This window comes from Lissotriton helveticus, chromosome 8 (genome assembly GCF_964261635.1).
Source record: "Lissotriton helveticus chromosome 8, aLisHel1.1, whole genome shotgun sequence".
Lineage (NCBI taxonomy): Eukaryota > Metazoa > Chordata > Amphibia > Caudata > Salamandridae > Lissotriton > Lissotriton helveticus.
In genome coordinates, this window is record NC_136069.1 from 1,523,432,915 (window position 1) to 1,523,446,551 (window position 13,637).

The 13,637-nt window shown below is 46.3% G+C and overlaps 1 protein-coding gene across 1 annotated transcript in view; it reads left to right on the forward strand.

Moving 5' to 3' along the window:
* The window catches only part of INTS4 (integrator complex subunit 4), a 297,022-nt gene that overhangs the window by 36,160 nt on the left and 247,225 nt on the right, over positions 1–13,637 (forward strand). The window contains exon 2 of the mRNA XM_078658501.1: positions 10,211–10,405. Coding sequence (XP_078514627.1) covers positions 10,211–10,405 — 195 coding nt within the window. The remainder of the gene's footprint in view (positions 1–10,210; positions 10,406–13,637) is intronic.

A 13,637-nucleotide genomic window follows, 5' to 3' on the forward strand; every position in this document is an offset into this window, starting at 1 on the left:
ATATGGTTCCCCATAAAGTGTTCCTGACAGGAGAATATATCTACCCCAGGGATCTATCCAGTGCTTAGAATGGATGAAGGGGACACAGCGGTGAATAAGGACTGTTGTGCCCCGGGAACCTCTAGTGAAACCTGCATGATATCCAAATTTGATTAGGCAGGGAGCCTTATTGCCCAATAAATGAGTCTCCTGTAGTAGAAGAATGTCTGCACTATAACGCTTCGCTTGCCAAAGAAGGCCTTCCGTTTGACTTTATTCAGCAATCCTCGAACATTCCACGTTACTACTGTTAGTTCACTCATATGTGGTCCAACTGGTTGGGTGGCCATGGCTCAATTTGTGAGATAGTTTTACTGGCCTGCCTACTGAAGTGTGGGATGCGTGCCTGCGCATGTGAAAGAACTGAACACAACATAACTCTAAGCCCCAAAAAACACCCCCCGTCCATCCCCCCGATACTGCAGAGAACTAGGAGCATCTGTCGGGGTTGAGAATACCCCAGGACCCCAACCGCAGATCCTAGGGCCCCCTTCCAATGGATCCCAACATCCCTATAGAACATGAACATTGGGGGACAAGTGTCCATGTCAACTCAACCATGATGCACATTGTCCACCTCTACTCGGTGCAGAGTAGGCGGAGTAGAGCTAACTACAAACGATGAAATTTGGTCGAATCAAAGTCACGCCAGCCGTAGATCAATCAAGATACGCGCTCAGTACTGGAGGAGCGCCGGTCAGAACCGGAGAGGTGCCGTAGCTTTGATTTCGTCCTGAGCTATCTATTCCTTTGCGAGCCCCTGGAGGAATCCGATTCTAATGGCGCCGGAGAGTGCGGTTTCAGGTGGGCCCAGGCGAATACCGCTTCAGATGAATCAAAAAAATGAGTTTTAAAGTTATACAACTTGGAGACAAGCAGGATAAAGCAACATGTATGAAATGTTAGTTTCTCGCAATCGCTGTTTTGCTGCTGTGAAGGACTGTCTCGGCTGCCGCACTAGGCAGGTGTAATCGGGGAAGATCATTATGGGCCTGAAGTCGAAGATGAGTTTCTCCTTATGTGACCGTGCGAACTGCAACACTGTGTCCCTGTTTGCGTAATTGAGGAGCTTGGCGATGACTGACTGGGGGTTTTCACTAGGGGGTGGTTTTCTCGTGAGAGCCCTGTGGGCCCTCTCGACCACAAAGCACGTGGCAGTCATTTTGTGGGCAGCATGTCTTTGAGCCACGAGGTGAGGAAGCAGTTCATGGAGTTAACCTCGCAACCCTCATGGAACCCAACAAAGCGGAGGTTATTGTGCCTAGCGCGCCTTCCGCATCCTTGACCCGGGATGTGAGCTCTTGGGAGATCACTGTTACCTTGTTGACACGATGCTGCAAGGTCATCTCCGTATATTCCACTGTGGACACACTTGTCTCGGCCTCTGTGATACGGTCAACGGCTTTCTTCAGGTCCTGTCGCAGAAAGGAAACTTTGTTGCCCACTGCGCCAATCTTGGCATCTAGCATGTCCCTGGCTTCAGTAATGGCCGCCAGCAGAGCAGCGTTGTCGGGGACAGGACCGGGCACAGAGCTGCCACTTGCTGTTGTGGTCTACTGGTCCAGGGTGCTCTGCTTTGAGCCTGAAGCACCAGGTTTATTTTTCCCCATCGCAGCACCACAGATTAAGTTCCTCAGGAATAGGAGGGGGACTCAGTTCAGGGCTCAACGCTCTTCCTGAGGTCTCACCAGGACCGATTCACCACTCTTGAGGGCTCACCAGGGAGAGCACCGCAAGCTGGTCCTCTCGGTACCTCTCCACCACTAGGCCACAAGCCGCATGGGGCCTAGCCCGGCCACCTCCGCAGCCCTCGTTAAAGAGTCAAGCAGGCCCCTGTATCAGGACCTAGCCTGCCGGACCAGCCCACCACTCGCCCTTGACAGCCCCGCCACCTCAGGACTATCTTCAGCTGTTGTGTGGGATTCAATTACGTTGGTCCCCTGATCTGCAGGACGCCAATTGCGTTCTCCCTCTGACCACCTGCTTCGCTACACAGTCCCTTGTCAATGGCAGTGAGGTACAAGTTGAAGCTGCAGCACGGCTCCTCCTTTAACAGTATGGTCCATATGACGCCCAATGCGTGCAATAGGTGCCTCCAAAATTAGGGCAGAAACATGAGCAGGTGCCTAAGGGCAGCGGGGTCTGATCTGGGTCCTATCCCATGAAGAGCCTTAAAGACGAGACAGAGGGACTTAGATTGTACTCTCTGCCTCAGAGGGAGCCAGTGGAGTTTTGCCAGAGCTGCAGACGAGGATGCTCTTCTGGGCAGCCCTAAGACTAGCCTAGCTGCAGCTGATTGAATTCTTTGGAGCCTATCCAACAGAAAGCTGGGGGACTCGAGCAGGAGGGCGTTGCAATAGTCCAGCCTACTAAGGATAGTACATCTTGCCACTTGGGCACGCACCTGAGATGGTAATAATGACAGGATCTTCCGCAGGGACCTCATGATTGCAAAGCAACAGGTTGTCTTTTTCGCAACCTGAGCTTCCATGCTAAGCTTGTTATCGAGCATAATGCCCAAATTGCGGACTGATTCCACTGGCCGGACTTTGATTGATGTTTCAGGAGGCCAGAGATTACCAGGAAAAGGATGAGGAATCCTGTTCCCTGCTCAGAAGAACACCTCAGTCTTTCCAGCATTGAATTGAAGGGAGTTGTTCTTTAACCAGTAAGCCGTGTCCCGCAGACACTTGTGAAACACCGCCACCGGTGTCGAGTCCTCTCCCTCAAAGGAGAGGATCAGCTGTATATCATCCGCATAGTTTATAATGTTGATGTTATAGGATTTAATAAGCGTGATCAGGGGTTTTAAGTATGTGTAGATGTGGCTACTGACATGACGAAGTAGGCTACTTTACCTTTGATTGGTCTGGTGCTAGTTCAAGGGCTTCAACTAACTAACCTGTGGAGTTGATTCTTTGATCTGGGGCTTGGGAACATGTTTTCCAGGAGCAACAGGTACAGTCCCTCCCTTTACTAACCCAAGGTGCAGCCCAGCAGTCGCTACAGCCTCTCTTTGCTAGGTCCACTGGTCAGCAGGGTGGTCCTTCTTTGGTCCTTTCTCAAGTTCCATTGTGATCTCGTTGCCAGGTGTGCCTTATTTATGCCCAGTAAGTACCCTGGGGGCATGATGCGGTCACTAGCCAACAAGCTATCAGAATCCCACTTGCCCTGTGACTACTGGGGACTATGTGTGGCATCTAGCAGCTCCAGAGTGCACTATTCTGCCCACTGCCAAGATGTCTGAACCATTCCCTGGATGTGAGGAGCTCGGTAGCCCACCCTAGAGTTGACTTGTTTCCCACTCTCCGTTCCCATTGCCAGCCTGTCTACCCGAACAAAGGTCTAGCCCTATGGGAGTGTGATCACCATTTGCCCAACAAACGGCAACTTTGTCTTTGAAGCTCGTCTTTTGGGCCAACATCCTGAGTGGATTATATGACGTAAACGCATTCTGTTACAACGCATCCCTTTACCACGCATGCGTTGCAGCGTGAATGCCATTACCACGCATAACCTTTACCATGCAGACCTTAACAACAAATTTTGTTGTAAAACCATTCATGTTAAGGGCATATTCATTCTAAAGGTTATCTCAGACCCCTGCCCCAAGTCCCATAACTGATCCCTTGCGCCCTCCCCCTCCAGCCCTCAGATAGTTAAAAAAAAATACCTCTCCACTGTTCCCCTGCAGAACAACTTCTCCCCCTCACATCCGGCCCCCTGTCCTTCTAAGAAACCCCCCTTAAACTCTAAAAATTGACCCCTTGCACGATTCTCCCACCCCCAAACCCTTCTAACAAACACTCCTCCCCATAACCCTAAAAATGGACCCCTGTCCGATTCCCCCACCTCCAAACCCTTCTAATAAATACTCCACTCATGCCCTGAACCCTAAAAAAGGACCTCTGAGCGATTCTGCCTCCCCCAAACCATTTTAACAAATACCCCTTCCCTGCTCTGAACCCTAGAAATAGCCCCCTGCATGACCGAACCAAACAGTCTTTTATTTAGTAAAATATTAATTTATCTGTAAAGTAAAATCCCTCTTACCTATCCACGACGTCTCCTCTCTAAGGTCTTCTGAAGCACGGTGCTTGTCGTAAAGAGAAAGCAGAAGGGTCTTTCTGTTTCCTTTAATGTTCCGATAGCCTCCACCACTCATACCTTTATCACACATGCCATTATCATAGATGCCTTTACTGCGTATCTCGTTGTAATGGCATGATGATAAAGGCTGTGCGTGGTAATGGTGTTTACCCGTCACACACATACCTTTACCATACTTAATTTGTTGTAAAGGTATGCGTGGTAAAGACTATGCGTGGTAACCACGCATGCGTTGTTACGCATTCGTGGTTAAGGTTATTTGTGGAAACAGCCGTGTTGTAGTGGCTGTTTCCCTCTTCAGTGACTTTGTGCAAAAGGAAGGTAGCACCTTACTCTGTAGCAGGCTAATATTGTTCCTGAGAGTCGTTCGCACGACTCCCTAGGAGGGCAGAACACCATCTGGTGGCCAGCAACAATGCAAGGCCACTGGACAAACTGGCCAACAGAGTGCACCTTTCTAAAACTTGCCTTCCATTAAAAGTGGGGTTTAATACAACAAATAATTTGATACCTCGAAGTACCTATTTTAGAAGTTCCATTCAGAATTTAGATGGACTGAGAGGTCAGACGGTAATTCTGTGTAAGACAATGGGGCTACTATCTTTTCCACAGCAAAAACGACAATTTGGAAGGTTTGCTCTTAGTACATATTAAAAGTATATGTCCCACTTAATAATATACAGCTCCTTAAAGAGATGTTATAAAAAATAGGCCTTATTTAGGAGAGACTTATCAAATTTCATATGTCACTATACTAATTCACCACTGATCATTTATGCGTTCCGAGTAGCTTGCTACTCGCCGAAAAAAGTGCTTTAACGCCTCATTAGGGGTAGTAAACACTATATAAATGCAACCCTTTTTCCCTTTTCTATGCCTCCCCTATCCTTCTCAATCCAAATAACTGACTAATTTCCACCACTCAAATTACTTTCATATTTCACTATACTACTTCACCACTAATCCTTTATGGGTTCCGGATTTGCGTGCTACTCGCCCAAAAAAGCGCTTCAACACCCCATCAGCGGTAACCAGCGCTATATAAATGCAACCATTTTTACCTCTTCTATCCCTCCGCTATCCTTCTGAATCCAATAACTGACTAGCCTGTCCACCCCTCAAATTACTTTCATATTTCGCTATATTAATTCAACACGAATCCTTCTTGTGTTCCGGAGTAGCGTGCTACTTGCCGAAAAAGCGCTTTGAATCCTCATCAGGGGTAGTAAGCGCTATATAAATGCAATTGAAATACAATCTATATTGTTAAGGGAAGTGGGGTTCTGCCATCGGTTGAACTTGCAGTTTTAAAATTGCTCTTTCAGGCTGCAGGGGCATGCTGGAGCCATTTTGTACTTTGTTGCTAAACCAATGCTGCACCTTTTGGGGGATCCTCTAGCTTGAAATTCCTGGGTACCCTTAGGTACCTTATACTAGAGACTTGTAAGTAAGTCAGCTTATACCAATTGTGTAGGGAGCAGAGTCTACCCGGAAATTGGGTGGCCTCCTGACTAGTGGGTGGGGGCATATAGTGGCCCGGAGACCGGTGGGGTGCCCCCGCATGTCACCCCAGGACCCACTGCTGCCACACCTTCCACTGGGTGCTCCTAATGGTAGATGGGGGCATCACAACCGTTCCTGAGAGTGAACACATCACTGGAATTACCTGGGGGTGCAAGGGGAAGTGATGTGGGCAGTGTTTCTATGAACCCTGGCCATGTGTATCACAGCAGACTGATTTACTCATTTGCTTCTCCTTCTTGCCCCCCTCCCCTTGCCTTGGCAGATAATGGGCCACACACAATGCCACAAAGATGGAACCCCATCTGGTGCCTTCCATGAGTGGATCAAGCCCGGCCCTGGGGGAGGAGACCTATGCTGGACAAGCTCTTCGTGGCAATCGACGACACGGGGGAGCACCTGGTGGGCAAAATAAACTCCACTGCTTAGTGGAACTGGCCCTGCATCGGGAGGATTCCAAGAAGGTGGCAGGAAGAATGTCCAACCTGGAGTCAGCGGTCTAGACCCTGTAGCCTGAGGCCCAGGTCACAGTACCCGCTTAATTAACTTGGATGTGCAAACACAGTGGTTAGCTGCCCATCTGGATGATCACGAGGAGAGGACCCACCACAATAACATCAGGATCGTCTGACTGCCCGAGGGAGTGACGAGTGATGCTATGCTTGACTGCCTTGAGGACTGGTGGCAGCATATGGTGGCTCCTGAGGGCCTGTTTAAATTCTATGCCTTGGACTGGGCGCACAGGGTCCCAGCCTCACTCCCTAAACCTGGGGCTCTCCAGACGGGTTGTGGCCCGTCTTCTTCACTTCCGGGATAGAGATTTCCTCCTCCAACATTCCCTGCTGCTCAGTCCCGATGGGCCAGAGAACGTGAGAGTGTCACTCTATCCTAATGTCACCTTCGAGGTACAGACGCAGTGTGCTTCCTTCCTATCTGTCAAGTGCTGCTTTGAAGAACTTGACCTTCCGTATACTTTACTCTTTCTGGCCCGCCTGAGAATACAGGGCGAGGACTAGATCCACTTCTTTGTGGATCCTTATGCAGCGTGGGACTGGTGGAGAGCTATGATGCAGGGTCAACATGCAGAGATCTTCCAAACCCTCGCCAACTGACTCGCTGAAGATGTGAGCAGTCCAGATGCTAGGAACCCAACCAGCCAACTGAGCAAGAGGCGGCCTTTATGCACTCAGGTGGGGACTCCCCTGCACCCAGATGTACAACCCCAGAGGGGCTCCACATCAAACTCAGGAGACTGATATTCATGGTTTGGGTGATATTCTGCAAAGGGGGTCACCACCGCCTCAGTGGATGACATTGGTAGATTCTCTGGTATGCAGCGCAGTCTTTATATACCATCTGCAGCGGCGCAGAGCTGGGTCTTAGCTCCTAACATCTTTGGATTATCTGTAGACCCTCTATATACTGCTGGTTCTGGGTTCCTGTGTGTGGGTGGGTGCTTGCTCTTATGCTGCCTGTTTCACAGTTCTATGAACTTTGTCTCTCGTGACATGGTTGGTATCTGGTCCCTCTCAAAGCCTCCAATATAGACTGCGTTAGCCACGGAAGTGGGACCCAGTTTGTTAAGCAGGTTGCCTTGTTCTATTTGTTTGGACAGGATGTGTACATGTCTCAGTCTGGGAAGGGGGTGGCTGTGGGTGGGGCTTGGGGTACTTTATGGGTTTTTTAGGTCGAGCCTATGGCAGCGCGCATGCGCTGCATAGGAAATCGACCTCTTGGAATCACTTCAGCTTTAATAGAAGCTTGTGCGTGTGGTGCTCACACGCGATTGGCCTTTGCGTCTGGCTTTAGCACGCAATCGGCCAAAGGCATGTGGATGTCCCAGCTTCTTTAGAAAGGTTTACTCTCAGATCGTTTTGCTCACGGGAGCCAGCAGCGGCGCGCAGGGACCATCTGTTTTTAATCAGCGTGGGCGTGCTTGTTTCACATGCAGTCTCTCTCTACCCTCTTCACTTCTGCCTGCTCGCACTGTCTTGTTTTAGCTTTGAAACTGAGCGCGGCGCCGCTTCACGGACACCGCGCTCGGTTTATATATATATTTCTTAACTTTAACAGTTAGCGCTCGCTGCAAGGACACCGCACTCAGTGTTAAAGTTAAGAAATATCGAAGGAAACCCAGCGCGGTGTCCGTGAAGCGGCGCCGCGCTCAGTTTTAAACTTAAGCATTTGCAATACAATCAAATCTATTACATTGCAAATGCTTGTTCAGCTGAGCTGTTCTGTTTTCATTAGGATTCCACAGCAGTCCTCGGTGGGGATTCTGTGGGTGGTAAATACTGATACCGCGAGGTGCAAAAGGCCTCGGGAGGGGCCCGATTATTCCCTATTATTGGCTTCGGACCTGCAGGTTACGCAGCGCCTTCTCCCCCATTCTGAAGCCAGACTTGGAGTGCACAAGGTCTGCCGTGCGAACTGGTGTAGAGTTTAAGCAGTGGAAATCGCTCAGGCAAACTTATCAGGCACATTTGGATAGGCTACTCCAGCTTCCAACTGAAATCCCAAGTATATTTGGCAGTAAATGAATGCCTCCCTCTGCTCTTGTCCTCTCGAACTGTTCACGAGGCCTGAGAGAAGGTAGAGTGCACACGCCGGTGATGGCACGCGCATCTTCCTTACTCCACCAATGGAAGGCAGCAGCAGGGGCTGCGGAGAAGGCGCTTTTCAATAGTAATTAGTTTCACTCCACTTCAGCAACCCCTGAGGAATTGTGTCTGCTCAGGATCACCAACTCCAGCGAATGCATCAGTCATGAGGGCAGCGCGGGGGATCAGATTCCGCCGACAGCACAAACTTAATGGCGATTTACAAGGAGGAGCTGATTAACACTCCAGGGGTGCCCAACTAACTCTTCCGTTCCGCGCCACTTACATCCTGCTCCCCCCCATGCACCCTTATACCCTGCACCCGACGGGCTGCGCTTCAATCCTGCTCCTGACGTGTACCCATACATCCTGCACCCGACGGGCACCCTTCCACCCAGTCCTAAACAAGCATTGGCATAGCCAATAAGTCTCGCCTTTGGGACCTTATAAGTGTTTAGCCACAAGTCCTAAACAAGCATTGGCATAGCCAATTGGTTTCGCCTTTGGGACCTTATAAGTCTTTAGCCATGCAACAGTTGATGTTGTTGCACCAAGGATATCTGCTGGATATCTAAACACTTATAAGGTCCCAAAGACGAGACCTATTGGCTATGCCAATGCTTGTTCTGACTGTTGTTGCTGAGTGTGCTGTGCTATTGGCAGGTGTGGTTGATGTGTAACATGATACTAGGAGGAGGAGTGGTGGGGCGTCTGCTGAGTGGCTGCCTTACTCCTCGGCTGTAAGTCTATAGATGGGATGGCTGATCACCTCCAATTCATAACCTGGAACGTACTGGGACCGGCATCACCCTCAAAGCGCTATAATGTATTGGCATATTTGAGGTGGTGAGTGGCGCAAATCTCTTTTTTGCAGGAGACACACTTAACGGCTACCGAGGGCAGTGGATTGGAAAGGAGGTGGAGGGGCCAGAAATATTATACACCCTACTCTGTATTTACAAGAGGGGACCTTTTTTTTAATTGAGCCTGGAGTACCATTCCAACTACATAGGTCAGTTGTGCACCCGTAGGGTAGGTTCATGCTGGTACGACTGAATGGTAAGGACACGGCACTGCTCAACGTGTATGCCCCAACACCAACCAGGCCCCCTTTCTCGAGAGTCTGATGGCCCTCTTTCCTTCTATTCTTCCCTATACCCAAATAGTAGGTGGTGATTTTAACTGCGTGACTGACAATTGCATGGATAAGTCTCATCCCGCGCTGCGCATGGTGCCTACGACTAAACTAGCAGATGTCTTCTGCAGCTGTGTGCAACACTGGGAACTGACAGACTGTTGGAGATAGAGGAAACCATCAGGGTCTATTCCTTCTGCTCCAGTGTGCACAACCTAGAGGTTCAATTGAACAAGGTGCTTGACTGCCCCGAGGCATGCAAGAGGGTGCTAAACGCTGAATACCTAGTGTTGACGTATTCTGATCACTGTCTCCTGCTGAGCACTTTTCAGTGGTCCATACATAAGACCTGCACCCCCTCCAAGATCTGTCACTATTGGAGCACCAAATGTTTAGGTCCTCCCTGCTCGAGAAAATCACACACATATTGGGCTGATAGCCAGAGCACCGCAACATAAATAGTTGTTGAATGGGAGGCGTTTAAGGTGTTCATGCTTGGGTACTGTATAGCGAATAAGGCAGGGTGCGTGTTCAAATGTATTTTGATATACGACAACAGGAAGCGGTTCTGGATGGCTCCACGCGGGGCTGGCCAACACATCAGGTGGTAGAGAGCCCTGCTAGCTGAATTCGAAAAGCTGTTTGCCTGAGTGGAATGTTTGTGCCATCTTAGATGCTTGTACCTCCTCCAGCTTTTATATGTTGACGTTATGTGACTGCATGTGTTTTTGCCTGTACTTTTCTCCAAGCAGCACATATCAGGGTACCTTGGTTTTCATACTAATAATCTGCTTTCATTCTGCAGCAGCCACATGAAGAATTGACATCCAAGAAGCTTCGTCTAACTAAACCAAGTAAATCTGCAGCTCTCCACATCGACCTATGCAAGGCCACCTGCCCTGCTGATGCCCTGCAGTATCTGATTGTATTTGCCCGCAAGCCAGTGGAGGCAGAGAGTGTCGAAGGCGTGGTCAGGATTTTGCTGGAGCATTATTACAAGGTATTTGATAATAGTATAGCAAAGCAATGCAGATGTGAGGAAACCTGCAGAAGAGGCAAATGTACACCTAACTGCACATATACCTACGCATAATACATGGGGAATAAACACAAAGAATCTAATCCACTCGGGACATACTTCCGCAGTGTTGCCAGTCTTAGAGAATCCAATTTGAATTTCCCACAATTGAAAACTACAATTAACTGTATTTAAACTAGGTAGGAGGGACTGAGGAGAGGAATTTAAGTGTTTCCATCGGCATTTTCGAAATCTCAATAGCAGTGAAATTTAGACAATAATGAAGCACGCAAGATTGGAGTTTTTTTTATTTTGTAAGCAAACAATGTCCCAATGAAATATTTGAGACTTGGCTGATTGTTATTTACCACCCAGTTTATTTAAAGCAATGACTTCTGATGTTTAGAGCATAACCCCAAACTAGGGAGTACATTTTTATAGATTTGGTTAAGACTTTAATCAATTGTTCAGAATTTTCTGTGAAAACTAAAATATCTTCTGCGTTTTGCGTAGCTTTGATTGTGAGGTACTTAACCATTGTGCCACGTATATATGTCTTCATGTGGTCTAATCATTTGTAATAAATGGTTGATAATCAGTAGAAATAAGGCTGGTGAAAGTGGACATCCTTATCTGGTGCCCTGCTTTAAGATAAAATATTGTCAGAATATACTGTTACGTCTAAGTCAAGCTTTTGGTACAGAGCTATTACCATTTTTGGAATTTATCTCCTAATTGGAATTTATATATCAACTTCCAGAAATGGCCAGGCGACTTTATTGGAAGCCTTTTGGCACCCAGAGCGATTTTCACTGTAGGTGATTCTGTTTAATGAGCTCTCTCTATAATATTGCAAATTAATCTGGTGTTATCACTAGATGCTATAATTTAGTGTAATGTTCCTATTCAGTACTAGGATTCACACCTTATGGCCCTAGGTAGTTTGTGGTATGTGTTTCCTTAGCAGAACAATAGCCCTCACCCACCCAAAGGATGGCATGCTTCATCATTAGGTTAGTTCCTTCTTTGTCTCGTGCTGCAATGCACAATGGGCACATAAAAAGGGGCTGTTTGCTGAAGATCCTTTTTTTCATTCTGCCCAATGTGAGTTAAATCAAGAACCTCCTTTTTATCATGCTGGAGCAATTTGCAGACAAGAAGAATTGATTGGTGAAAAATGTTAAAATCAACTAGGAATCCGCTATAAATGTACTTTATTTTAGTGGTGCCTGTCAAAAGTTAAATAAATATAGGAATATTTTTTAAAGCAACGGTCCCTATATTCTACCAGAGAATATAAGGAACGTCGTTCTCCTAGAGAAAAGAAGGTACACTGTTTTCTATGTTTGCCCTTTGCAATATCGAGTTAAATAGGAAGAAATGAGATACGAAGTGAGAAGAAATATGTAGAAGAGGACTAGAACTAGATAAAAACAATGATAAGGCCTTGAATATTTTGTGAATACAAAAGAAATAAGAATAACAAAAAAAGATATTCAATTGAACAAACCCCCCCTCTCACCAACCCTCCTTCCCATCCAGCCCCATTGCAATGCAAAGAGAATGTGAGGAAACGAAGGAGATGGTATTCCTCTGATGACCACAATAGCTAATAGTCCACAGACATAAGCACTTAAGGGAGTAGAGCTTAAATATATAATCTCAAACCATCTTTGAAATTTGGTATCACGGTACCAAAAGCACATGATGTTGGTTATATTTATGGAGACGGCTCATCCCAAGGTATGTAAGGGACTGCACCACTAATGGGCATCACTGTATTTTTCACTAACCTATTCCCCGTAGTTGAAGTTCTAATTTGTTAGCTCTTGGCAAAGAATCAGGTGGGAACTAAACCAGTGTCAATGAGATATGTACAAAGTAGTGGGGAAAATAGTGATTAAGATGTCCATTTGAGCTAGCATGGGTTCTTATACCTATGAGTCGCATATACAGTGAGTTGCTGAATCATTATGTAACAGATACAATTAGCATGTAAGAGACAGGTTTTAATCGTTAGAGATAAATATAGATGTAGCCCGTTCATTACCCATCTTCATTAGTTTGTAGCTTAGTACTGAAGTTTGGACAATGAGTAGCAATTTACATGTCGCATCATACAGTTAGTGAAGGATTTGTTTTAGATCTCCAATCATTATGAAAGATACGTGTAGATCTGTTATGCGCAACTCTAAATCTAGACGGGCCTACAAAGGCCAATTAAATGTTTTTGGCCCTCAGTCTTGGTCTCATTGCCAAAAACCTTTCTGTGTTTCTACAGTATTTGAAATTAAGATTTTTTTAAACATTTTCAGGTATGGTTGTTTTTCCTCATAAAATGAAGGATAGATTCATTATGTTGAAATCTAAGAGGCTTGCCTACTATAGGTTTAGCGTTTTTCTGATGTTTGATCAGTTAGAAGGAACTGTCTGAGATCTTTCCAGTTTGAATCCTTTTGAGAAAAGTTATACCAGTCATATTCAGGATCCAGGATTCAGGAAAGTTTATGCATTTGTTCCTCTTATAACCCTATATGTCCTCCGATATTCCGAAAATCTTAAGATTGCTTCTTCTGTTGCGATCTTCGAACTTTGAAACCTCTTTCTGAAGAGTTAGTGTTTTCTGCATACCTGAAAAAAGTTCCTGGACATGAGGATTCGTGGTCTTCTACATTGCTAATTTGGCTTTCTGTTTGAGAGTCTGTTATTTATCTGCTTCATATCGTTTATCATTCCAAATATTTCACTTTTCATAGCATCAGTATTGGCTTTATTTGATTTTGCAAGATCGTGATCCTCTTCCAATTTCTTTAGGATTGTTTCTATTGTAGCCGTTGAAATATTCTTACTTTTAATGGGAGATTCGGAGGTTCAGCCTTGGACAGTTTCATCCCAGAGTTTTGTTCTTTTTTCTGACAGGCTTATACTTCATAATTAAGAAGATACTGCCAGATATGCAATGAAAAATAATCATCAAGGTTATGGTATGAACCAAATTCCTGTGACCTGGGATTCAGGAAGAAAGTAATGTTTAACTGCAATATTATACTCTATATTGGGTACTGAGCCTGTATAAATTCAAAATTAAGCTTGGTAGGTTACCTACCAAAGATGTAGCCCAATTAAATTGTCTTCCTCACCTCGATTTAATAATTTATTACTGCGGGTGAAAAAAGGTAACCTCCTATTACCAATCAGTACAGACAAACATTAC